This window comes from Oryctolagus cuniculus, chromosome 6, assembly GCF_964237555.1.
Source record: "Oryctolagus cuniculus chromosome 6, mOryCun1.1, whole genome shotgun sequence".
Classification (NCBI taxonomy): domain Eukaryota; kingdom Metazoa; phylum Chordata; class Mammalia; order Lagomorpha; family Leporidae; genus Oryctolagus; species Oryctolagus cuniculus.
The window spans coordinates 129,652,612-129,679,368 of NC_091437.1; the positions used below are offsets into that span (position 1 = coordinate 129,652,612).

Below are 26,757 nucleotides of genomic sequence, written 5' to 3' on the forward strand. Positions count from 1 at the left end.
TGTCTAGCAATATCTGGCTTTTCCTCTTACTTTTCCTTAAATTAACCTCTTCTCTGCATAGATATCAAGTATGCAGCTAGCAGTGTTGGCTACATAAGGGGAGCTAGGTGATCTGGTAAGTATTTGGTTCTAAGAGTCCCATAAAGCCCTTCTCCAGAGTCACTGTCACTAAGGTACTTTCCTCAGGCCCTGGGCTCTGCAGGGTCCTTTCATCCAAGGCTCCTGGGTCTTGAAATTCCATTAGACTTCAGCACAAGTGGGAGGTTACATTTTCTCCTTCGTTTTCTTGCTCCTCTTTGGACTTTTTTTCTGGGTTGCAACTCTCTTCCATGACCCCAGAGGTGACACATTTTCATGTAGCCTGGGAAACTACTATCTTAGAACTTTTCACATACAAGATGCCATTTAATTAAAGTTTCAGATTTTTTTTTTAGATATTTAAACATTAACACTAATAAAACCAGACAGTTCCAAAGCACTTAACAAAGACCCAGATGATGTTCCAAGCACCTTTTGTCTGAGAGTATTAATTAATTCTCCCACACCCCTATTATCATCTCCATTTTACAGATGAACTAAAACACAAAGTGATTAAGCAACTTGCTGAAGGCCACATGCCGTAAGTGGAGTAGGATTAAAATCTGATTCCAGATTTTTACCCACTAGATTGTTGACTAATTTTCAAGGTTTTATAGGTTAGCATACCTTGTTGAAATAGATGTCATTTTAAATATAGTTGAAAATAACAGGTAACCATTTCTCTCCACCAACTGCCTAAATATATTTAAAATTGCATCAAAGCTGATTTCTAACTTAATATGCTAAGGTAAATTATTTTACCTCTGTATTTATAATAAACATAAGATATGCAGAATTAGCATACTTGTGACAGAGAATTAATTTGATTTCTTTTCAGCAAATATGCTTACTAGGAGATTAAAACTGCAACTTAAAATATTGATAATGGTACCTCACTCTTTTCTATGTATCAGAGACTGTGCTATTAGGTTGAAGAGATCACAAATTCTTTGCTGATCTCTCGGCAGGAGTGGAGTCTATTTCTTTCCGTGCTCAACATGGATTGGCCTTCGTTACGTCAGGAGTAACATCCTGGGACTTCTGACTTGGTCATAGGCAGCCGTGCAGCTTCTGCTGAAGGATACTGCCTCATGCATTCTTGAACCCCAGCTTCCAGGCTGTAAGGGCCTAAGCTGCTACGTGTGCAAAGGCCCATGTGGAACAGTTTTGAGGCTTCTGGCTAGGGGCCCTCGCTGGATCCCCAGTCCACATCCAGCACTGACAGGCCAGCCGCGAAGGTGGGCTCCTTTGGGAAGATGTCTTTCAGCCCCACGGGATGGCAGGAGCTGTAAGAGTCTATTCTGCTGAGCTCTGCCACGTAATTTATTTATTGGCAAATGGCATAATGACTGCATTTACTTCAAGCATAAAATCTGGGAGGAGGAGGAGTTATGCAGCAACAAATGACCAGAACATGTTTTAAAGCCTTCACAAATAGTATATTTACTCCTCTCAGTAATCTCATAAACTAATTATCTTTGGGATGTCAAAGATGAAGCTCAGTGAGTTTGTACAATATCCCATCTGTCAATTCCTACTTGAAGGTGAGTTATTTCTCCTGTTTGATAAGTATTACTTCATGATCCATCTTACTCACCGCACTCAGATATGACTAAAGTTAAATCTAAGTTCTGTCCTTCTAGGTCATCTGCCATTGCGAATTACAGTTCATAGGCTTGTGATTTCAGTTACAAATGAAGGACTTGGTAAGTCCATTACTCAATGGAAAGTACTTACTCAACAATGGGTAAGTACTATTTGCTGGGCATTTGGCACGGTGGTTAAGATACTCACGTTCCATATTGGAGTGCCAGTGTTCTGCTTCGAATCCAGCTTCCCGCTAATGTGTACCCTGGGAGGCAGCAGGTGATAGCTCAAGTAGCTGGGTCCTCAGCATCCACATTGGAAACCTGGATTCTGAGTTTCCGGCTTTGGTCTAGACCAGCGCAGGACCAGCGCAGCACCAGCTATGGGGTGGGGGTGGGGCACCTGGAGAATGAGCCAGTGAATGGAAGCCCTCTCAAATGAAATGAAAATAAATTCAGAAGCATTTTTAAATGCTTTTAAAATAAACTTCCTTATAATGAAAAAGCAGCTGGTGGTAACATTTTCACAGAAATGGTTCTGATGGTGTTAACATGAGATACATACATTACGGGGTGGATGTGTGCCAAAAAATGTCAAAATGGCCTTTCTGAAGGAAACTGTGTAACATCACAGTGGTAAACTATGTGTGCATACATGATTTATATTTACATGTCAGTATATATAACATGTTGGGTATGACAGATTTCTTTGAAATCTAGAAAACTGATTAAACCACTATGCTAACTTCATTTTAAAAGAATACTTCTACTTCTAATATCTGATCTTCTAATATCTACTTCTAATATTCTGTGAATTTTACTTTGCTACTTTCTATTATCTTAAATGTTGCGTACCTTAGCAAACAAATACAATCAGGCAACTTCCAACCTGTGACAGTATCAGCATGTATCAAAATGAAAGTAAAAGAATTCAGAACCACAAGTGCTATGTACATTAAAAAAAATCTTATTATCTTAGAAAAGGCAAACAAAAAAGGAAAAAAAAATTCTCCTTTGGGTTGAACAGAAATACTGAAAATTAAGGGCACCTAAAAAATGACAGTGGTAACACTAATGCATCTAGGTGATTTAGCTAATCAGTGCTCAGAATCTAGTCCATAGCTTAAAGCTCACATTAATAATTAAGAAGAAATAAAATGAGTGAAGTGCTCTTTGAGTTAGCACTTATTTATCTTAATTCAGAAGAGGGAAGAAACATAAACACACAATAAGGAGAAACAGCCAGATCCACAGAAGAGAAAACTGCCCAAATCTAGGCAAGTTCAGTTCAGAAACTTCAGTGAAATGGCTGGTTCCTGATACCAGATGAAACATAAAAGCTACATGGACCAATTACAACAGAAAATACCAACAAAGTTATTAAAGAGCTACTTGCCAAAAACTACTCTTGACTCAGAAAATGTCACAAGAATATTAAAGAACTGAAATTCCAAAGCTATTCAAACTATTCCAGAGCATGGGAACAAAGTTTCTAAAGCCTCTAGCATAAAATACAGATCTTCTGAAAGATAAAATACACACACATGCGCGCGCACACACACACACACAATCTGCAGATAATCTCACTCACAAATATAGATATCCTAAATAAAATATGAAACACAATCTAGCAACATTTTAAAAAAATACACATGACCATCTACAGTTTATTTCAGGAATGCAAAGGATGGTTCAAAATTACAAAATATATTAATGAAATTCATGTTAAGGGATCAGAGAAGTATCATTTGGGCATCTCCACAGATGTTGAAAAGGCATGTAATAAAACATGCATTCTTAAACATTTTTTTTTTAAAAAAGCAATCAATGGATCTCCTTAATATGAGCAAATGTTATCCACCTCAACCCAGTTCATCATAGCCAAAGCTATTTAACATTATTCTGTAAGTACCGGAAAATGCAATTATACAACAGAAAGAGGTAGGCACGCTGAAGCAAAGGTTACACTATTAATGTCTGCAGGCAACATGACTACAGATCTGGAAAACACAAAATAACTGAAATGCTGTTACAAACTAAGAAAATGGAGTCAGGTGGCTGGCTGGGTGGAAAATTAACATTTATAAGCTGTTAGCCTTTGTACATAGTTAAATCAGACTATAAAGGACTTCATTAATAATGGTCACAAAAATGATGAAATTTGCAAGAAAATACTGTTTAAAAATATATGGGATCTCTTTTAAATTTAATACATATTAAGGAAACAAGAAAAAGGACTTAAACAGGCACCAATTTTAGGAAGGGTACCATGGTTTATATAAAAACCTTTACTACAACGATGGTGTCCAATCTCTCCAAGTTAACCTATCAAGTTAAAACTGGCCAGAGCAAAGAACCCATGAATTCTAGAGTTCAAATGGAAAAATAAACAAGAATATTTGAAAGAGTTTAAAAAGTGTAGGGCTGGGGCTGGCACTGTGGCAGAGCAGGTAAAGCCACCCCCGTGATGCTGGCATCCCCTATGGGTGCTGGTTCCTGGCCCTGCTGCTCCACTTCCAATCCAGCTCCCAGCTAATATCCTGGGAAAAACAGTGGAAGATGACCCAAATATCTGGAACCCTGCACCCTCATGGAAGACCCAGATGAAGTTGTTGGCTCCTGGCTTCAGTCTGGCTCAGACCTGACTACTGCAGCCATCTGGGGAGTGAATTAGCAGATGGAAGATCTCTCTGTAACTCTCAATTTCAAATAAACCAGTCCAACTGGTACAAAAAGAGAAAGATCCACTTAAGAGTCTAGAAACACACACAAATAATATGGATTTTTACTGTGTGATAATAGTTGCATTGCATTTATTATTTTTTTAAGATTTATTGAGAGGCAGAGTTACAGAGAGAGACAGAGAAGTGGAGCAGCCAGGACGCAAGCCAGCATCCATATGGGATACTGGTGCCGCAGGCGGAGGCTTAACCTACTATGCCGCAGAGCCAGCCCTGTTCCATTTCAAATTAGTTAAAAAAGAATGTATGTTTAACAAATAGCTTTGGGAAAACTAGGAAATCTCCTGGGAAAAAAATGCAAGCTTTAGATTCAGGGTAGATCAGTTATGTAAATGAACATATTCAACTTTGCTTTTTAATATTCACACTCTAGTATTTTCCCTTTGAGAAAAGGAGATGAACGCACAGTGTAATTTGCCTTGCCATGTATGGCATGTACATGCATATGCACACATTTACATACTGTATGATGATGTTTCTGGAGGGAGAGATAAGAATCTGGTATTGGTATGTGCCTCTCTGAAAGGGAACTCAAAGACAGGGGTCGGGGTAGCACATGGACTGCTTACTTCTAAATTAGGATGATGGATTAAGTTAAAAAATAAATCAAAACATAGGCCAGAAAATAAAAACAAACGCCCTATATCCCAATGTATACTACTAGTAGGGTATAAAAGAAGATTAATTTTGTAACACAAATTCTACCAGTATAGTATTCTATAGGGGTCTGAATATATGTGGAAACTGTATAAAAAGAAAACTGATTGTGTTACTGCATCTTACACGGTACATCAATTAAGGGCAGTTTTCTCCAAAGCCAAATGATTTCAAGACTTTCAGGGAGTTCTGTCCTGGAGTTCTATATATACTACTACTTTACTATAAAGCAATTAAGGAAGAACATCCCTCATCCCAATTTTCTTCTACACATATTGCATATTTTATGGACTGAATTTATATGCACCAAATAAAAATAAAAAAAACAACTTTGATTTAAAAAGTACCTCAAGGCAATAAAAAAAATTATTTTAATTTTTGATACATATTAAAACATTTTAGTCAGTTCTTTCTGACAGCATAACAAGACAAATACACAAGACCTCAAACATGCTTTAAAATGACATTCAGCAAAGTACTTAAATTTAATAAATAGCAATAATCACACACAAATACATTTTTCATACTCAATTATTAAGCTACTAAAACAGACAGCTAAAGAATAAATAAACAGGAACTGACAATAAAAAAAATATACAGGATTCTGCAATTCACTTTACTAAAAAAATGGGGGGCGATCTGAATGACTCGTCTGCTTTTCTTCAAGACTGTAGCTTAATCCCCCCATGAATAAAATATACTGGAAAAAAATCACTCTTACAATAATGCAGTTTTTAAATACAACAAATAAATATGAAACCAGCAAAGCAATTTCAAGTTGTCATAAAAATGCCCCCCCCAAAGCTATGGAAATATATAGTTACTGTGGTAGCAAATAATAATATTTAAAGTGATAGTGCTTGTGCACTAAACTCATCTGAGACCTTGATATGATTTTAGTGCAAATCCCTAGGGTCCAATACAAGCATAACCCTATATTAGGGAAAGACATTACCAGTTGGAACTTGTCATGTACAATTTTTGTACATATTTTATAAAGTTCAAGATTTAATGCATAGTAGAGTATCTTCATTCTCTCGATCCTGTCCCTAAATACAGATGAAAAAAATTAAACGTGTAGGGATTTTACCATTTGGTTTGTACCATATTTGAGTATTAAAGTCAACATTAGAAAATCTATAAAAGAGTTTTGTTTTTGCCATTAATTTATCTAACTCTACCTAAATTTCACATCACTGCATGTTAAACATAAGAAAAAAATTTTGAGAAACTTTTTTTCCTGTTGACAAGTTCATATTATGATGAAATCCAGTAAGAGTCAAATGTTAGACAAATAAGAACACAGGTGAGTATAAGGGCTTGCTTTTTTTTGTACATTAACAACCTTAACATCTAGCATAAGTTATAAGGTGTGTTGGCAAAAGCATAAAAGATTCAATTAAAATAAGGTACTATTTCGTACAAACAAACCTTTTAACATAGGATAGATAAAATGACAGTCAAATAAATGTTTCAGCAGCCACATTTCTACAGTGAACTACAGTACCAGGATAAAAACAAGGAGAAACCAATGGAAGAACATTATCAAACAAAATGAATACATAAACATGTAGCTGCTAAAAACAGGAAACTCTAAATTCTGAGTTATGAGTTATTTAATTTAACCATGCAGGCTAACATATAATAAGAAATCACCCTGCATCTTTTTGTTTCTTTTTAAACTAAAACTAGTTCAATTGTAAAGTTACAAAACAATGAACGGATATTGCTCCAACTTACAATCTCCCTTACCAGATTCGTACCTAACAAAGTAACAAAGCCTCATCATCACTCGTTTCATTCTTCAGTGTTGCTTCTAAGCAAGTATCTGGAATCTGAGCAGTGTGGACGATGCCACAGCGCTCACAGGGGCCATCTCGACTGCTCGGTCTTACGCCAGGGTTTGTTGCACTGTATGGTTGTCTAAGCCCTTGTCCTTGATCGGAGGCAAGATCAAGAAGAGGTCTGGAGCAGTCATTCACGTCAGCATCTGAAGCTCCATCAGAAACTGGAATTAGCATTTCGACATCGTCATCTTCGTCTCTACCATTTACCCCATTATCAAGTTGTCTCAAGGGACTCTGATTCTGACTTACGGAACTTGATCGCCCTAATGTAAAACGAACCCAACGTAGCCCCTGAGTCATACGACTTAGCGCACTTGTAAGCTGGTGCCGTGCCGGACTCACACTTGGGGGTTCCACACTTGCCACATCTCTTCCACTATCCGTATGACCACCTCGAGCACTCTGAGTTGAGGAACTTCCACATGCTCCCACTGTTGCTTCTACTGCTGTTGTGGGAGGCACTTTTTGGGGTAAAGGAGCTGCAACCCCACCAGACGCTCCCACTGCATCTCTTCTCTCGTTCTCTGCATCAGTGTCGTCAGACTCCACAGAAAACAAACTTCTGTGAGTATGATTTCTCTCAGGTTCTCTGCTGGTACTCTGATTAGGAACCACCTCATCTCCATCTGCTGAGACCAAAGCCAATGACCCTGAATGACGTGATCTTGCAAAATTAAAAATACGATTCCAAATGTTGCTAGATCTGCCTGCCATAGGAAGCCTGATTGAAGTGAATCCAAGCTGAGATCGCACAGCTAGCCTCAGGTTTTCCAAAACAGATGCCTGCAAAAGAAAGAAAATCTCCTAAGTTTTCTGACAAAGCATTAAGTAAAAAACACCTTTCTAATAGGAATGTGTTGTAGCTGAAAACTGTTTTTTTATTTGACAGTTAAGAGTTAGACAGTGAGAGAGAGAGACAGAGAGAAAGGTCTTCCTTCTGTTGGTTCATCCCCCAAATGGCCACTACGGCTGGAGCTACACCGATCCGGAGCCAGATGCTTCCTCCTGGTCTCCCATGCGGGTGCAGGGATCCAAGCACCTGGACCATCCTTCACTGCCTTCCCGGGCCACAGCAGAGAGCTGGACTGGAAGAAGAGCAGCTGGGACTAGAACCCGGTGCCCATGTGGGATGCCGGCACCTCAGGCAGAGGATTAACCAAGTGAGCCATGGTACCGGCCCCAATATTAGTGTCTATGGAAGATGAATTAAATTCTTTCATCTATAAAGGTTCAACCCACCAAAGAATTTAATCTATAACTTGAAACACTGCTTATTATGTTTGATTTTCTTGACAATTCTTTCATATATGCCACTTAAAAATGATATTTACCATCAATTTTAAGTTACTTTGTTTTAAAGCCTCACATAATAACCCAATCCTAAAAGTATACCAAAGCTACAAAATACAATTATATGAAGGAAAGGAAATTATATGAAGGAAGGAAAAAGATTCTCCACTGTACGTCAGTAAGTGACCAAACCTGTGAATAACAGATCCAAAGCTGTTTTTTTTTTTTCAAGCACAGAATAAATTAGCTTTGATTTACAAAGCAGAAACTTTTGAAAATATGTGAAAACTGTATGTCCCAGCATTGGTTTTCAGTGATTCGTTTACTGAATGGATACCAAGGAGTTAATTTTATAGTCGCAAATAAAGAATTCAATACACTTCTAATATAGCACAGCAAACAAAAAATAAAGCTAAAGAAATGAACTTGCTTATACCACTCCAAAGTCATATCTACCCATCTGGATTCCTTCTTCTTCTTCTTTTTTTTTTTTTTTTTTTTTTTGACAGGCAGAGTGGACAGTGAGAGAGACAGAGAAAAAGGTCTTCCTTTGCTGTTGGTTCATGCTCCAATGGCCGCCGCGGCCGACGCACGCGCTGATCCAAAGCCAGGAGCCAGGTGCCTCTCCTGGTCTCCCATGTGGGTGCAGGGCCCAAAGACTTTTCCATCCTCCACTGCATTCCCGGGCCACAGCAGAGAGCTGGACTGGAAGAGGGGCAACTGGGACAGAATCTGGCACCCTGACAGGGACTAGAACCCGGGGTGCTGGCGCCGCAGGTGGAGGATTAGCCTATTGAGCCGTGGTGCTGGCTTAGATTCCTTCTTAATATTTACAGATTTTTATTTTCTATAGTTTAGCATTAAGCAGAAATCTATCTCACTATTTTTGGAAAACCTGTGATTTTTAATTAGTGCCTATGTAAGCTATCTGTATTGCCCAATGGAAAGAACAATATTCTCAAGGTGAGTTTATAGATATTTTAAGATGTACATTTGTATAAACTGGTCTTGAGGCTCCATCTAGTGGTTATAAAATGAGTATTCAAACTTGGAACAAATATAGCTTTCATGAACCTGGCATGTAGTATTTAAAATACAGTACATCTGGGAAACAATGACGAGTCAACAGATCATTGTTAACAGCTTCTGTCTACCAAACCTCATGTCCCTTGCTTTTCTTCTCACAGAAAATAGGTTCGAGAAGCAGCGAGATGTTACAGCTTACGTGCCCTCTGTGACTTAGATCACATGTATTTGTGATATCCACACAGGTCTTTCAAATGCCAGGGACACAATTCATGGAAAGGAAAGAAGCTGCTGTCAGAAATGTTTCATAGTCTAGTAAAGTACAGACAGCAAGAAACCTGGTTATCAGCACATACTGATTTGCTATACAAGTGAGTAGAATTTTTCAGCAATTAAGTCCTTAGCTATGAATTAACACACCCGGGAAACAGGTTCACCTCATTAGTGCCCTCTCCACAGCTCTGGTTCTCTACACTTAGCTTCGCGTCGTCAGGCTTTGTGTGAGCACTGTTACTGCACACAGCCAGAACACAGGGCACCACAGTCTTCTGTGGTAGGCAACTGCTGCTTCTCAAGGTCAACAAAGCCTTCCTTCCGCACAGTGTCCTGTGAAGGTGAAGCTCTGTGCTTAAAGTGTCTAATTCAAAGACTACCAAACTAACAGTAGGTTCCATAAGGGGAATCTCACATCTCTCAAGAATGATTTATACTTCTTCACTTCGTGAAGCTGAAAACATTTCTATTTTAAATAAGATGACAGATTACAAGATTATTTTTCTTCTTAAGAATTGCTATGGAAATTTGATAATTTGTTACCAAAAATTTCAAACTTGAGAGTTTGATTTCATTAAATGAATAAAAACTAGTTCACCACTCATATTTTATTAAAATGTTGAAGCAGAATTTTCTTACAAAAATTTTCTACAGAGTGGGGAAGGAAGCAGTAAAAGGTTTAACTCTGGTCAAGGTCTTCATCCTTGGCTTTTGGGACATGATGTCTGAGGCCCTGAAATGCCACACCTGATAGGAATGTCTGCCTGTGGACCTCGGGCCAGCCAGACAGCAACACTGATTTGGGGTAAAGGCTTTGAGCCACACCAGTAACCTGACATAGGGTGAGGGCTCTGGGTCACATAGTATCAATCTCTAGAGGGGTTAGAGGCCAGGAGCAGGTACATGTGCAGTTAAATCACCGTGCTGGAGCCCCAGTAAAATCTTGGGGACTTGAGTGAGTGTCCCTGCTTTGTAATATTCCACACATATGGCTACACATCTGTGTCAACAGAAGAACACGCTCTTGTCTCTATGGGGAAAGGAGAGCCGAGAAGTCTATGCTTAGGTCCTTCCTGAACTCTGTGCTACACATCTTTACCCTTGGCTAATTTTAATCTGTATTATGTCCCAGTAATAAACTGTAACCATGAGTAAACAACTTTCAGGGAGTTCTTTGAGTCCATTTCTTGAGTTATCAGACCTGAAGGTGGTTTGGGGAACTCACCAAACCCGCAAGCAGGGTCAAGAGTGAGGGCAGTGTGTGCCTTTGCTTTTATCTTCAGAGGGGCTAGGGCTGGCAGATGGCAGTGCGTGAATGGAATTATCCATATATACAGGCACATATTTCCTTTAAGTAGTGAAATACAAACCATAAACTGCAACTTACCTGATTAGGCGAACAAACAGGAAAATCTTCAACTGGTGGAATTAAACCCTGAGCAATCAATTGTCCATAAGAAGGAGGAGCTTCTCTTCTCAACAATTCTGCTTCCACTCTTGACAACTGTGTTTCAAATGATCTTTAAAAATACACAAGAGGGTAAAAAGAGTTAAAAAAAAAGGCAAGTCAAAACAGTAATTTTCCATTACCAGTAATTATAAAACAATCTGAATCTCAGTATATTTGATTTTTCAACCAGCATTTATGGCAAAGATGTGCTATGCCTCACTGGGAACACACATATGAAGCTGACCATCTGCTCGTGGGGGGCTTTACACTAGCAGGAGTTTGCATCAAAGTTTTAATAAACTAGAAAACCTCTATAAAAACTAAAGGGAGAAAAGAAAATGCTAGATTTTTAAACCCCAAAGGAAATGGGTGGCAGGTGACCCCCAGATGTAAGGTGACGGAATTTCAGCGTTCTCAGAAGACACTTCGTCCATCAAGCCCCACGCTTCCTTTCAGGGAAGAGTGACCTGAGTCACCAATACACTCCCTGGAACAGGTGGAGCCTGAACTGAAGACCTCAGACTCCTTATTGTGCTCTTCTGTTGCAGTGTCATGGAAAGTTCTCCAGGTGTTTATACTTGGCAAAGAAATGACATGGTAGCGGCTGTTACAATGCTGTGTGACTGAGTGCCATCTAGTATCTCAACTGTCTGTTATGTAAAGCTTTTTAAAAATTAATTTGTAACGCTCTTGGGACTGAAGGTAACCGTCTCCACAACAGCCTCCTAGGGGACCTCCCTGCCCTTATCCTCTACCAGGTCCAGTTTACCTTGTACACAAAGGACACTACTCTCCTTGAAGTCACTCTTTAAGGATTAACCATTTCGTACTCAACTGAGAATTCAGGAACGTGGCTCTCGCTGAACTATGCAATCTGACAAGAGGATGCTAGCCTTGCATTCCAGTCTTATCTCCTATTAATCCTTCATATGGATCCTGGGCTCCAGAACAAGTGCACTATGTGCAGTGCTGGGCATTCCTACTTCTTTATATTTCTCCAGGCTATCTTTAAAAAAAATTACCTACATTCTACTAATACGTTTCAAAGGCAATTTTCCAACTAAAGCCTTTGCACATCCCCCCTTTCAGATTAGGTGTTTCTGATTTTTTATCACTTTGTTTTCAGCTTGTACAGTATTTGCATTTTGCCATCCTATTTCATGCACCAGGTCATTCTTCCTATCTGTAAACTACTTGTGAGTTACGCTTTATTCTTTCTTCTATTAACCTATGTAGTGTTTTGAACATAGTAGTTCCTCAGATATCTGGAACTGAATATTTATCAAGACAGGTTAAAAATTACAACTGAGATTTGTAACTTGCTAAATTCCTATAAAACAGATTACTCTGAAAACAAGTACAGGCCAGTAAAAGATTGGCTTTACTTACCCCACACTGAGATAAGTATTTATTAGTTTGTGATTGTTTATTCCTTTCAATTTGGGCTTTTCACACCAATTTTATAAATCATAAATAAGTAGCATTTGTTCATTTTTACACTAATATATAACAAAAACATATTACTAATCAAAGTACTTGTGGTAATGTTTTTACTGCAGACACCATAATCACTATAGTTGTGTCTGGATACTGACCTTCGTTCAAACATTCTCAGAGAATAAAGCTTACAAGTACATCCCAAAGCAATGACGAGTAACAGGCCACAGATCAGGCTCCCTATGACAGCTGCAGTTATGACTCTGGTGGGCACAATTACTGGGCAGTTTTCCTCATCACTGCCATCGCCACAGTCATCCTGAGAATCACACACCCAGCTTTCAAATACACAACGATTGTTTTTACAATGAAAATTTCCTGGCTGGCAAAAAAAGCAGTTTTTTTCATCTGAGCCATTTGGGCAATGATTTTGGTAGTTGCAGCGATCAGAACGGGGATAACAGACACCATTTCGGGAACATGGAAATTCTTCTTTTTGGCACATGGTACAGTTGATTTCATCTCTTCCGTTTGGGCAATGCCAGTACCCATCACATCGTTGCTGCTCAGTATAACACCCCCAGTTCCCTCCACAGGGTATTTCCCATGGCAAACAGAAGCCATCTACTTGATAAGTAGCATTAAATCCTCTTGCAGCATTCACTTTATCAGCACAAAAATGTACCCTTATCTGTCCAGAAGAAGAAACAACTGTAAGAGGTGCATGAGAATCAAAGGCAGTTAACACCCGCAAAAGCTTGTGTGGATTTTCCTCTAACCCATCGTATATTTTGACGTAATCGCCATAACCAGTACCATCAAGTTTAAAGTCAGTGAAGCGTAAAATGACTTTACGATGATCACCAGTATCTATTAACCAGGTGCAATTACTTCCAGGAGGATAAAAGTCTGGATAATTGGGAGAATTAAAAGTTCCATAAAAATACTTTAACCACTGTCCACAAGTTGGCACATCACAGTCTATTTCATCTCCTAGGTCAAGGCAGTCAATGTTCCCATCACATTTTAAAGACTCGGGGAGGCAGGTGTAAACTTTGGTAAAGCGGGAGAGACACTGGAATTGGTTGTAAGCGCAGGGTTGAAAAGAAGCAGCTGTTGGAGGATTAGCTTCTTTGGCACAGATCTCTTCATCGGAGCTGTCTCCACATTCATCCATGTTATTACACTTCCAGGCTTCTGGAATACACTTTCCATTACCACAACGAAACTGATCACAAGCACAGTTCGGTTCCTCAGATTTCCCTGGGAGGATGTAGATAGAAGGAAGATGGAGAGAGGAGGAGAAAAAAACACACTCTTCAAAAGATATGTAACAGCAACTGGTATTTTTATAATAAATGGTAATTAAGTCCAAGTGATAGTGATTTTAAAAAATACTTTTAAAAGACAGGTAAATGTTCTAGTGACAAATTAAAATTGGTATAATTACTTAAAAATTTAATTTATTAAATAGTGTCTATCATTTTTTCCCTGAGGGTCTTTGTATTTTGATCTAAAGAGAGAAGGGACCAACTCTGGTTTTGCAGAGAACTATTTTGCTGCAGAAGGCTAAGTAATATGATGTAAGGTATACGAGCCAATAGGATATATTAAGACTTTTAAATATATTCCTCTTGAATTCTTGTCTGTATTCATTTATATTAGGGCACTTCAAAAAGTGGAAATGGACCAAAAGGTAAGTTTATTTTGGTATCAAAAAAGTTAGAAAGCTACAGTCTTCAAAAAGTCCACAGACTATGTATATTATGAAGAAAACTATGTATGGATTTCAACTTTTTTTGCACCAAAACAAACTCATATGACACAATATTTTGCTATGTACATTATAGTGTACTTTACAAGCTCTTTATTTATGCAAACTTTCGCTAAGATTAACAGTGTAAGTTTCCATTCCATGTAATCATAGCAGAATACTTCCACTGTGTAACTGCTCTTCTTTTAATACAACTGCAACGTATTGCATGAATCTTAGCTAAAGGAATAAATCTGCTCATCAAAATAAGAAGAGATGGGGACAGATAAATTTCACTTGCCTATAGGACTCTAATTATCTTAGTGTACCACTGTAAATCTGTAACAATAATGAGGCAAGAAAAGACAACCACAATACTTTAAATTCCTGTAGTACTCCAATGGACAATTTTTGGCCAATACTTACTTTTCCACTAACAACTTAGTGGCAATCATGTGGCTAAAATAGATAAAAAGCAGCATATGCTTGCTAAAGGAGACCACGTTATTTCAGAAGATAAATTATTTTCAGCAAAGAATACACATAACTCTAATGCTCAATATGACTCACACTCGCATGATCTGGTCACTCTTTGTGAACACAGTTTGAGAAAAGTGAAAGAAGAGTTCCTCTGAGACTATAAAGGGGAAATGTGTTATGGCTTTTCATTGAAGGTAGTAAAACAGTAACACACACAAATATATTCTGAAGCAACTTTCAGAATATGGAGAAATACTGGAGGGAGAAAGAGCCATTTTTAAAATTAATGTATTTGAGAAGCTTAAAAGGAAAACTGACTTTAGTTTATGACATTATTCATTTTATTGGGATTACACAAAACACCTTTGCAACTCTAAGGCACCTGACTCTAGCTTCCAATCCTCAGTCCCTGCTATTTGAAGGGTCTAGTCGTAACTAACTGGGTGTTGTTTAGATCAGCCCTGAAGTGACTGAGCAGTTAGAGTACAGAATTTGGTTCAGTATCTTTCATTTTGTTACAACACACCTGAAAAATATGCCAGTCTGAAACCTTTTCTGGAGATGCTGTCATCCGAATGGAACCTGATCCAGACGTGGTCTTGTGAAGAGATATATGGAGGGGGAATTGTGGAACCACAAGCTCTGTAGCTTTCAATATTCTTATATGTTTCTATTGTCAGCCAGTCCAAACTGCATCTTCTAGACCCTTGAATATCGAAATCCTGAAAACTACACATACACAAAAAGTTAGAAAAGACTATTTAAAAAGGTAATTTTGGAAAAATAATTAACAGTATAATGTAACTGAGGACATTATTGTAAATCTCCATACATTTACTGATTCTCCTAGGCTTTCTAGGCATTTGACTGTATCATCAACAAATAACAATGTTGCTTCTATGTTCCTTAATAATGCTCTTTTTCTCAGATTATAGAACAAAACTTCTTTATAAATAATAAAAAATTCCAAAATAATGCTAAAAAAATGGTGATAGTTGCCATTGTTTTTTCTTCTGTGTATGTATGTGCTTAGGAAAACCCACTAGTATTTTAGAATACCCAAAACTATTCTGTGTTTGAATTAGAAACACCACTCCATAATAATGAACAGAGGTACAAAGACTTTTCTTAGATCAGCTAATTTGCTTGCTTAATGAAAAGTTTATCACTGACCTTTTCTGCAGGGCAAATAGCACATTCTGAGTAAAGTAACAAAATAAAAAATTAACAAACAAAAGAACATTTTCATTGAAAATCTCTTGGTTGGAGTACTCTAATAAATAATTTTTGTTGCCAAACATTATTTTATAGTTCATAAAAATAAGGGCGTGAGTAAAGGGCAAAAAAATGTCAATTAAGAGTACATATCAAATTTGCTAACGTTTATGAAAGAGAAACCAAAATATCATTTTTCAGTATCTGAACATGTCCCATCAAAAGTTGAAAATCTGACTTTATATTCTTCCCTCTGCCTTAACCTAAGTAATAATGAGGTTAATTATCCAAAGATGGTCATATCAGGCTATTTCTTTAAATATTCTGAAGAACTATAACAAAGGTGGATAGAAGATTTCATTATTTATAATTTTCTTTATTATAAACAATGCTTTAAAGAATCTATACATATGTATCTTTCCTATGGCATGACCAAGTATTTCTCCAAGACAAACTTTTCTAAAAATAGTACTCCAGGGTTAAAGACACACGATTCTGTTTTCAAAAACCTGATACAGAATGACAGAAAATGTTCATACTAATTTTCATCCAAGTATACATTAGACTATGTATATCCAACACCTCTAGCAAAATTCAATACTGTTTTTTCAAAAATTTGTTGTCAATGAGGTGAACAAAAAAGATTTAACGTATTACTAAGACTGAAATACTTTCCCTATGTTTATTGGCTATTGTTATTTCATTACTTGTAAATAAACTAGTTATAACCTTCATCCTTAATTATTTTAAGAACTCTTTATATATATTCTTATATTTATTTTATTTATGTATTTATTTATTTTTTTGACAGGCAGAGTTAGTGAGAGAGAGAGAGACAGAGAGAAAGGTCTTCCTTTTTCCGTTGGTTCACCCCCAAATGGCTGCTACGGCTAGCGCGCTGCACCAATCTGAAGCCAGGAGCCAGGTGCTTCCTCCTGGTCTCCTGTGTGGGTGCAGGGCCCAAGCAAATGGGCCACCCTCCACTGCCTTCCCGGGCCACAGCAGAGAGCTGGACTGGAAGAAGAGCAACTGGGACAGAATCCGGCACCCCAACTGGGACTAGAACCCGGGGTGCCGGCGCTGCAGGTGGAGGATTAGCCTAGTGAGCCGCAGCGCCGGCTTAGAACTCTTTATATATTTATACACACACACGTATATGTGTATGATTTATTTATTTAAAAGACAGAGTTAGAGAGGCAGAGGCAGAGACACTCCCTAAAATGGCTGGTTCACTGTTCACTCCCTAAAATGGCTGCAAAGGCCGGAGCTGGGTCATTCTGAAGCCAGGGGCCAGAAGCTTCTTCTGGGTCTCCCATGTAGGTGCAGTGGCCCAAGGACTTGGACCATCTTCTACTGCTTTCCTAGGCCATAGCAGAGAACTGGATCAGAAATAGAGCAGCTGAGACGCAAACCAGCACCCAAATGGGATGCCAGTACTGCAAGTGGTGGCTTTACCCGCTATGCCACAGTGTCGGCCCCAAGAACTCTTTATATATCATAATCATGTGTATATGTGGGGATATTAACTGTTATTTAAGGCACTTAGAAGGAAAAGACAACAGTTTAAAAACAGTCCCTATCAGAACAACATGAAGTATGCAAAAATTTAAGCAAAAACAAATATCAACTTCATAGTGAAATGTGGTAGAAGAATGGTAAAATCATTGACACTTTATGAAAAGTTTATGAGGACAATACTCCAAAGAGATCAGCAGTTCATAAAAAGATAACTTGTAAGAAGGGAAGAGACAATGTTGAAGATGAAATCTACAGGGACAGCCCATTCACACCAATTCGCAAGAAAAAAAATCCATCTTGTTCACTTTCTAATTGAAGCCTGATGGCTTTTTCACCAAGATAGTGCTAGAAGCAAAGAAGGAATCCCCTGCCCCTCTCAAAGCTCATGCCACTCTTTACAGTTAGAAAATAGAATCCTAAAATTCATGTGGAATCACAAAAGACCCAGAATAGCCAAAGCAATCCTGAGCAAGAAAAACCAAGCTGAGGGCATCGCAATACCTGATTTCAAAGCACACTGCAAAGCTATAGCAATTAAAACAGCTTGGCACTAACATAAAAACCCAATAACAGTTCAATGGAACAGAACAGACAGCCCAGAAATTAATCTGCATATATACAGCCAACTGATTTTTGACAAAAGTGCTCAGACCATACAGTGGAGTAAGGATAATCTCTTTCGACAAATGCTGCTGGTAAAACTGGGTATTTATATGTAGAAGAATGAAATTAGATCAATATCTCTGACCATATACAAAAATCAACTCAATATGGATCAAAGACCTAATTAAGACCTGAGACTATGATGTTGTTGGAAGAAAACATGGCAGAAACACTCCCAGGCATTCTTGGTGTAGGTGATGATTTCTCAGATAAGACCGCCAAAGCACAGGCCACAAAATCAAAACTAAACAAATGGGCTTATATCAAACTTAGAAGCTTTTAAAAAGCAAAGGAAACTATCAATAGTGTGAACAGACATCCAACACAATGGGAAACAAATCTGCAAACTACCTATCTGACAAAGGATTAATTTCCCAAATATATCAGCAACTTAAAAAAACTCAACAACAAAAATCAACCAACCAGTCCACTTGAGAAATGGGCAAAGGACTTCAATAAACAGTTCTCAAAAGAAGAAATACAAATGGCCACCAAATATATGACAAAATGTTCAACATTTTTTCAAGTAGCCATAAGGGAAATTTCAATGAGGTATCATCTAACCCCTGTCAGAATGGCTAAAATCCGAAACACTGAGAATAACAAATGCTGACAAGGATGTGGACAAAAGGGAACACTTATACACCAATTTATAATGTAAATCAGTGCAGCTACTGTGGAAAACATTATGGAAATTTCTTAAACTAGAAACAGACTTGCCATGTGATCCAGCAATCCCACTACTGGGTACATAACTAAAAGAATACAATGTATCAAAGAGATACCTGAACCACCAGGTTTGTAACAGCACTCTTCACAACATCCACAATTTGGAATGTACCAAGGTGTCCACCATCAGATGAATGGATAAAGAAAATGTGGTATATTACACGATGGAATACTCAGCTATAAAAAAGAATGAAATTCTATCATTTGTGGAAAATGAATGTTAACTGGAGGACATCCTGTTGAGTCAAACAAGCCAGACCCAGAAATGTATTTACCACATGTTTTCCCTTATATGTGAGAGCTAAAATTTTAAAAAGAAACAAAAAGAAAGAAGAAAGAAATGTCTGTGTGTATCAGTACTGCTGCAATATAGTTTTGTAAAACTGTTTTATACCTTGTCAAACCAGGAGCAATGTAAAGCTAGGTAGCAGGCCAATTAATAACAGCTTTACACAGTGATCTGCCATCAAGGAGATCCAAGAAGCCATTCCACCCCAAATGGCACTAGTTTTCGATGTGGAAAGCCAGGGCTTCGGACAGACAGCAGTCAAGATAGAAATCAGCCTCTGAAGGTCCTGTGCTCTGCCAGGCGAGAGCTGGGTCGCTGGAAACAAAACTGTCCTGGAGTCAAAGGACTCCCAGATCTGATCTGCAGACCTTGTTGACTCTAAGTTGAAAAGCCCTTCACTTTGCCCAGTTTCCAAAGTAATCAGAACTACTGAGTGGACAGCCAAGTAGGGCCAGTAACACTGCAGGCAGGACTGTAAATTTCCTTTTAGAGATGCCACCTGCCTTCTGTTCAGGCCAGCTCTCCTCCCAGGTCAGCTAGGTAATGGAAGTCAACAGGGTGCCCTCCCTTCCTTGTGAGGCCTCTTCCAGTACCTGGTGTGAGGAGATAGATAGGTCTGAGTCTCACACCTGGCCAGGCCTTAAAGCCCACCTGATTATTATCAAGCCCCTCTTGTCAGTTTCTATTTGCCTCTCAATGGGAAAACTTTCTCATGGCTTGGACAGCATCTTCTTTCGGTTCTCTGATAATGACTCTGTCCTTTGTTTTAGACCCTGTATTTAATCTCCAGACCTGAAACAGTGAAGTTCTAGATGGCACGCATACGACACCTTGGATGGAAGCCGTTTCTGCAAGCTGGCCCTGCGCCCCCCCCGAGAGCCAACCTCCTGCTGGATCCTTCTTGATTGGCTTTCCCTACTCTGCCCATACTCAGCCTGAAGAAGCTGGAGCGGTCACTGTCGCATACCCCTCCCAGAAGTCAGGGTTCATTATTCTGGGGGAGCAGTCAGATGGGTTAATAGGCAGTCAGGTCGGTCCCTGTGGAAACTGAGGGTGCAAAATGCTTGCCTCCCCTCAAAAGTTATCTTCAACAAAATTAAAGTGCTGAATTCCACTGTATGTTTCTCCTCAAAAGCTGCTTTTAGCTAAACAAAAATGCCTGTCCCACTCCTTGGGAGCTTCCAATCTTATCATGAGAACAGCAAAGGAGTGGTGAGTCCACCCTCCAGATGGCTCTTCTGTTTAATCACGAGCAAGCCAGACAGGGCGAATACTACAAATTGAGTCTGTGAGAGGTTTTGTCCCTGCCTTGTAATTAATCATTGTCAGGTTTTTTTTTGCCCCCAAAATTGTGCTTAAAAACTCCACTCCAACAGCCCTTTAGGTCTTCCTCTCTTAGAACCCCGCTTCTGGCTGCTTCAGCAGGAGGTTTCCAACTTAAATAAAACCTGTTTTATCTCTCAAAAAAATAAAACAATGTTATACTACTTTTTAATTTATTTATTTGAAAAGCAGAGTTATAGAGAGGCAGAGGCAGAGGGAGGGAGGGAGGGAGAGAGGGAGAGAGGGAGAGAGGGGGAGAGAGAGAGAGAGAGAGAGAGAGAGAGAGAGAGAGAGAGAGAGAGAGAGGTTTTCCATCTATCTGCTGGTTGACTCCACAAATGGCTGCAATGGCGGCAGCAGGTCCAGTCCAAAGCCAGAGCCAGGAGCCAGGGACCCAATCAGGGAGACAGGATTAGGCTCAAGAGCTGGAGGCCACACCTCTCCTGCCTGCTGTATCCAGCCACCTGTATCCAACCATCTGCATCCAACCACCTGTCAATCAGATTATGTAACCACTCCACTTTTGGAAGTGCTTAAGGGGCTGGGGCGAGCTGAGCCAGCCGCCATTTTGCCGCTTCTCATGCCTGCTTCCCTGTGCTTTGTTTGCATGCTAGTTGCTCTCCTACTTGGTGTGCCTTTTGTTTGCAGCTCTGGCCTACTCCCTGGAAAAGGCTAGTATGGAACTCCCCGTTTACTTTTTCTGACCTGTTCTCCCTTAATTAAGCCCCCACATTCCTGTGTATTTCTCCAAATAAATCCTGAACTTCACCATGTTACATGTCTTGTTTGTGCCTGAGCTTAGAATTCTTGTCTAAGCTAAAGGCAAGAACCCGAAATATTAAATTTTGGCCTAAGGTAAACCGGCAATACTTGGGCCTTCTTCCACTGCTTCCCCAGGCCATTAGCAGGGAGCTGGATTGAAAGTGGAGCAGCCATTGTGGTGCAGTGTGTAAAGCCACTGTCTGCAGGCTGGTATCCCATGTGGGCACTGGTATGTGTCCTTGCTGCCCTTCTTTCATTCCAGCTCCCTGATAATGGCTTGTGAAAAGCAACAGGAGATGGCCCAGGTGTTTGGGCCTCTGCTACCCTCAAGGGAGACTTGGAAGAAGCTTCTGGCTCCTGGTTTTGGCCTGGCCTAGTGCTGGCTGTTGCAACCATCTGGCAGAGTGAACCAATGAATGGAAGATGTCTCTTCTCTCCCTCTCTCTGTAACTTTTTCAAAAGAGCTGATGACAAAGCAAAGGCTTTGAAGGCCAAAAAGGCAGTGTTGAAAGGTGACTAAAACCACACACACACACACACACACACACAAAGACCCACACATCACTCATGTTCTGGCAGCCAAGACACAACGACGACCATGGTGGCTCCAGCAGCAGCCCAAGTACCCTCAGGAGAGTGCCCCTGCAGGAACAAGCCTGAACACTATGCCATCATCAAGAAGACAGATGACAATACACTTGTGCACCCTGTGGATGTCAAAGCCCGCAAGCACAGGTCAAACAGGCTGTGAGGAAACTATGACACTGCCAAGGTCAGCCAGTACCCTAATCAGGCCTGAGGGAGAGAAGAAGGCGTATGTTTGTTTGGCTCCTAATCATGATTCTTTGGATGTCACCAACAAAATTTAGGATCATAAACATAGTCCAGCTTCCCTAATACTAAATATATGTTGTTTCACCATAAAAAGACTGATGATTAACAGCGAAAATAATAGCTATCCCCACAGATATCTCAATTTATTCACCTTACATAATGCCAAAAGATTAAAGTGGGGTAAGTTTTCATTTTATTTGAAAGGCAACCAAACACACACAGGTAGATCTACAATTTGTTGGTTTACTATCCAAGTGCCTGCAATAGCCAAGGCTGGGTCAGACTGAAGCCAAGAGCCTAGAACTCTATCCAGGTCTCCCACGTGGGAGGTAGTGACCCAAATATTTGAGTCATTTTCTGCTGCTTCCGAAAGTATGTATTAGCAGAAACTGAATTGGAAGCAGAGGGCTGGGACTGGAACCAGTCACTTCTATATGGGATGCAGGCATCCCAAGCAACATGTTACTGACTGCTTGGATGTACCAAATGCCTACCCTGACTCCCACCTTAAGACTTGGTGTTATTGGTTTTATTTTAGCTATATGAAACAGTGGATGTGAGTCCTCTATAGCAGGATCATACAAACCAACCAACCAACCACTCAATAAATCTGATTGGATAATCACTTTTAAAGATTTGAGTTAATCCATTTGTATGTTTATTTAGTAGGTTTTTTTTTTTTTAAAAAATATTTATTTGAAAGGTAGAATTAGAGAGAAAGGAGAGACAGAGTGAAAGAAAACAGAGAGAGAGAGAGAAAGAGACCTTCCATCCTCTGATTCCCTCTCCAAATGGCCACAACAGCCAGGGCTGGGCCAGGCTGAAACTGGAAGCCAGGAGTTTCATCAGGGTCTCCGATGTGGGTGCAGGGGTCTAAGTACATAGGCCATCTTTTGCTGCTTTCCCAGGAGCATTAGCAGAGTGCTGGATGGGAAGTGGAGCAGCTGGGACATGAACCAGAGTCCACATGGGATGGTGTCACAGTTGATGACTTTATGCCACAACACTGGCTTCCATCTACTATTCTTTTAAAATTTTATTAGCAGTTCCTTCACTTAAAATATAAACAACCATGATGGTATTTACATTTTATGTCACTGTTACTATTAGAAACCAGAGGTATTTTCATATTATGTTTCATTTTATATATCTAAAAATACAATATACAGGCTGGTGCCATCGCTCACTCGGCTAATCCTCCGCCTGTGGCGCCAGCACCCAGGTTCTAGCCCTGGTTGGGCGTTGGATTCTGTCCTGGTTGCTCCTCTTCCAGGCCAGCTCTCTGCTGTGGCCCAAGCAGGCAGTGGAGGATGGCCCATGTGCTTGGGACCTGCACCCGCACAGGAGACCAGGAGGAAGCACCTGGCTCCTGGCTTCGGATCGGCACAGTGCACCAGCCATAGCGGCCATTTTGGGGGTGAACCAATGGAAGGAAGACCTTTCTCTCTCTCTCTCTAACTCTGCCTGTCAAAAAAATAATAATATACACTCAAAGTTACTTTGAAATTACCGATCACCACTTGGTTTTACCGATAAGCAAATACAAGTGTATTGTTAAGCATATACAAGTATATTACTACATTACAAATATTTTAAAATATTTGATGGCCATATCTTAATGTAACAGGTTACCTTTGCAATGCTTTATATTAAAAACATTAGTTGGGGAAAAATACAAATGTTTCACTAGACAACAAAGTATCTATGACATAAAAAAGTTATGAAAGAACCACTGACATAATCAAAGTCCGTAGTACATTTTTGCTCCAATGTGATTTTGTTCCCTGTGTTTCTTAGCATTAAATGTTCCTATATATTCTGGAACTTTGGCTTGCAGGCCATTTTGTCAAAGGTTTTTCTTTTTTTTTCCAATAAAGATTTACTTATTTATTTGAAAGTCAGAGTTACAGAGAGAGGAGAGACAGAGAGAGAGGTATTCAATCTGCTGGTTCACTCCCCAGACTGCTGCCAAGGGCTGGGACTAGGCCAGGCTGAAGCCACAAACCAGGAGCTTTATTTGGGTTTCCCATGTGGGTGGAGGGGCCCAAGTACTTGGGCCATCTTCTCCTGCTTTTCCCATGTACATTAGCAGGGAGCCAGATGGGAAGTGGAACAGTCAGGAAATGAACTGGCACCCATATGGGTGGCTTTTTTTGTTTGTTTGTTTGACAGGCAGAGTAGACAGTGAGAAAAAGAGAGACAGAGAGAAAGGTCTTCCTTTGCTGTTGGTTCACCCTCCAACGGCCGCTGCGCTGTGCACCACATTGATCCGAAGCCAGGAGCCAGGTGCTTCTCCTGGTCTTCCATGCAGGTGCAGGGCCTAAAGACTTGGGCCATCTTCCACTGCACTCCAGGGCCACAGCAGAGATCTGGACTGGAATAGGGGCAACTGGGACAGAATCCGGCGCCCCAACAGGGACTAGAACCCGGGGTGCTGGCACCAAAGGCGGAGGATTAGCTTATTGCCCCCCGCGGCGCCGGCCATGGGTGGCTTTAATTGTTATACCACAACGCTGGCCCCAGTTCTATTTTTTAATACCTTCTCTCTCATGTTTTCCGCCTGGGTGTCCATATAGAACAAATCTTAAATGATCCCACTGAAGTTAAAACAGTGATTAGTGGAAGATTTTTTCAGTTTGTTTTCTTGAATAAAGCAGCCAGATCCCAGTCCTTGGCCTGAAACATGTGTTACGATCCAACCCTCTATTTCCAACAGATAAGGTGGCCTTTGTTGATTTTGGTGGGTCTCTTCATTCTCAGTAAGAATGAAGTAAAACTGCCAACTTCGGCCAGTTTTATAGAGAGGGCTCTCAGGATATTTTGTTTGTAAGACTATTCAAAAGTTCCTGGGAAAAAGGAATTAAAAGTTAATCTGCATTTTCAACAAACTTTTTGAAGTTCTCTAGTATACTCTGTAATTTCAGTTTCATTCTTCTATCCAGAATTTTTAAAACCATGTTTCTAATACCACTTTTACCAAAGACCTTAATTTAATTACTTTAAATTCAGGAATGCATGCAATTTTTTTTTGACCAAAATGTTTTAAAGCATATATCCTTTCTAGATAAAAAACTTTTGACTTAATAGCTACACAAAATGCCCAGCCGCCATACCTCTGATTTGCATAAATCTAAAGATATTAACTCCTTTAATAATTGGGTTATCTCCCTTCCCTTTACAAACAGGGCTCACTGTAATTTTGTTCTGCATCTCAGCACTGCATGTGACTATTGGTGTTATCTTACTTTGTGAAATCCCAAGGATCCAACACATGATCAAAACCTTATGGTAGAATTCCATGTAATCTCTTCTGTGCAACCAACAATTTCTAATTTTTGTATAACTGAGCTGGTAAGCTATAAGTTTAATTTTTTGGATAAAAGATAAATATCTCTATAAATGGTTTCATGTGGAAAAATCCCAGTATTGGTAAAAATATAATTTTTATAAACACATTTACACTTTTCTTTCCTTTTTAGGTTTACAAATATGTACTTTTTTTAACCAAAAAGTAACTAAGAAGAATACAGATGATTCATTGAAAATTACATTGCTCCCATTAGTGTTCAAAGCACTGTCTGACAGGCCATTATTCTTACACTTAAGATGATACTGATATCAGCCGGCGCCGCGGCTCACTAGGCTAATCCTCCACCTAGCGGCGCCCGCACACCGGGTTCTAGTCCCGGTCGGGGCGCCGGATTCTGTCCTGGTTGCCCCTCTTCCAGGCCAGCTCTCTGCTGTGGCCAGGGAGTGCAGTGGAGGATGGCCCAGGTGCTTGGGCCCTGCACCCCATGGGAGACCAGGAAAAGTACCTGGCTCCTGCCATCGGATCAGCACGGTGCGCTGGCCACAGCGCGCCGGCCGCGGCGGCCATTGGAGGGTGAACCAACGGCAAAGGAAGACCTTTCTCTCTGTCTCTCTCTCTCACTGTCCACTCTGCCTGTCAAAAAAAAAAAAAAAAAAAAAAAAGATGATACTGATATCTATCATTTATTAAATGCTCTGGAAAGGCGTCTTATATTACTACATGCGAAGTAATGATATTTGAAAACTCCATTTATTTTATAGTAAAATATTATATAGTAACACAGAAAACAGTCAATTACCTTATAGTAATGATTTCCCCTGGGTTTGCTCTTATGAACCAGCTACAGTTGATTTTGGAAGGATATTCAGAAGGCCAGCCTGGGCTTGTGATTATGCCACTTGGTGCTCGAATTTGTTCTGGAGTCTCTCCACAAGCTGGAAGACAGCCAAAGCAATCTCAGCTAATTATTACACTTTAAAACACAGCATTAAGTAAATCAGTGTTTATTAAAAAAAAAAAAAAAAACTTTAGGCAGCAAATCATGTACAATAAGATGTGGTATTATCAACTTTAAATGCTTCTATTATTCTAGTGAGATACTTTAATTTCTTCCCTTTGAGACAATTAAGTGAATGTTTTGTGTAGGAAAGGAGGTTTTTAAATTGGGTCACTGCATTACAGTTCAAACCAGAATTACTAGCATTTGCCATGGAGATCAATCGGTGGATCCACCTACCCACCCACCCATCCATCCATTTATCCTTAGTCAAAACTCATCTTCCAAATTTATTCTCTTTATTATAGGCTACCTAAAAGCTCAGTTTTTACTCAGTTAGTGTGTTTGGATCCTTAGGAGCACGTGTTGCTTTTAGGATACTTCAAATAAACACAGTAAGACAAATAAACATAGTAAGTTGGATTGTAACTATAAGAAGTTAGTGAATGACTGAATAAAGATAGCAAAACATTCAGAATTACTATAGTCTTTTATTTAT

At 39.6% G+C, this 26,757-nt stretch overlaps 1 protein-coding gene across 2 annotated transcripts in view; it reads right to left on the minus strand.

The window, feature by feature from the left end:
• Positions 1-3,300: 3,300 nt before the first annotated feature.
• LRP12 (LDL receptor related protein 12) overlaps positions 3,301-26,757 on the minus strand; it is a 77,003-nt gene continuing 53,546 nt past the window's right edge. For both annotated transcript variants that reach the window (XM_051844748.2, XM_051844747.2), the window contains 5 exons: positions 26,061-26,196; positions 15,145-15,347; positions 12,544-13,648; positions 10,886-11,018; positions 3,301-7,692 (listed from right to left, as the gene is read on the minus strand). In XM_051844748.2, the coding sequence (XP_051700708.1) occupies positions 6,826-7,692; positions 10,886-11,018; positions 12,544-13,648; positions 15,145-15,347; positions 26,061-26,196 (2,444 nt within the window). In that variant the 3' untranslated portion in view covers positions 3,301-6,825. The remainder of the gene's footprint in view (positions 7,693-10,885; positions 11,019-12,543; positions 13,649-15,144; positions 15,348-26,060; positions 26,197-26,757) is intronic.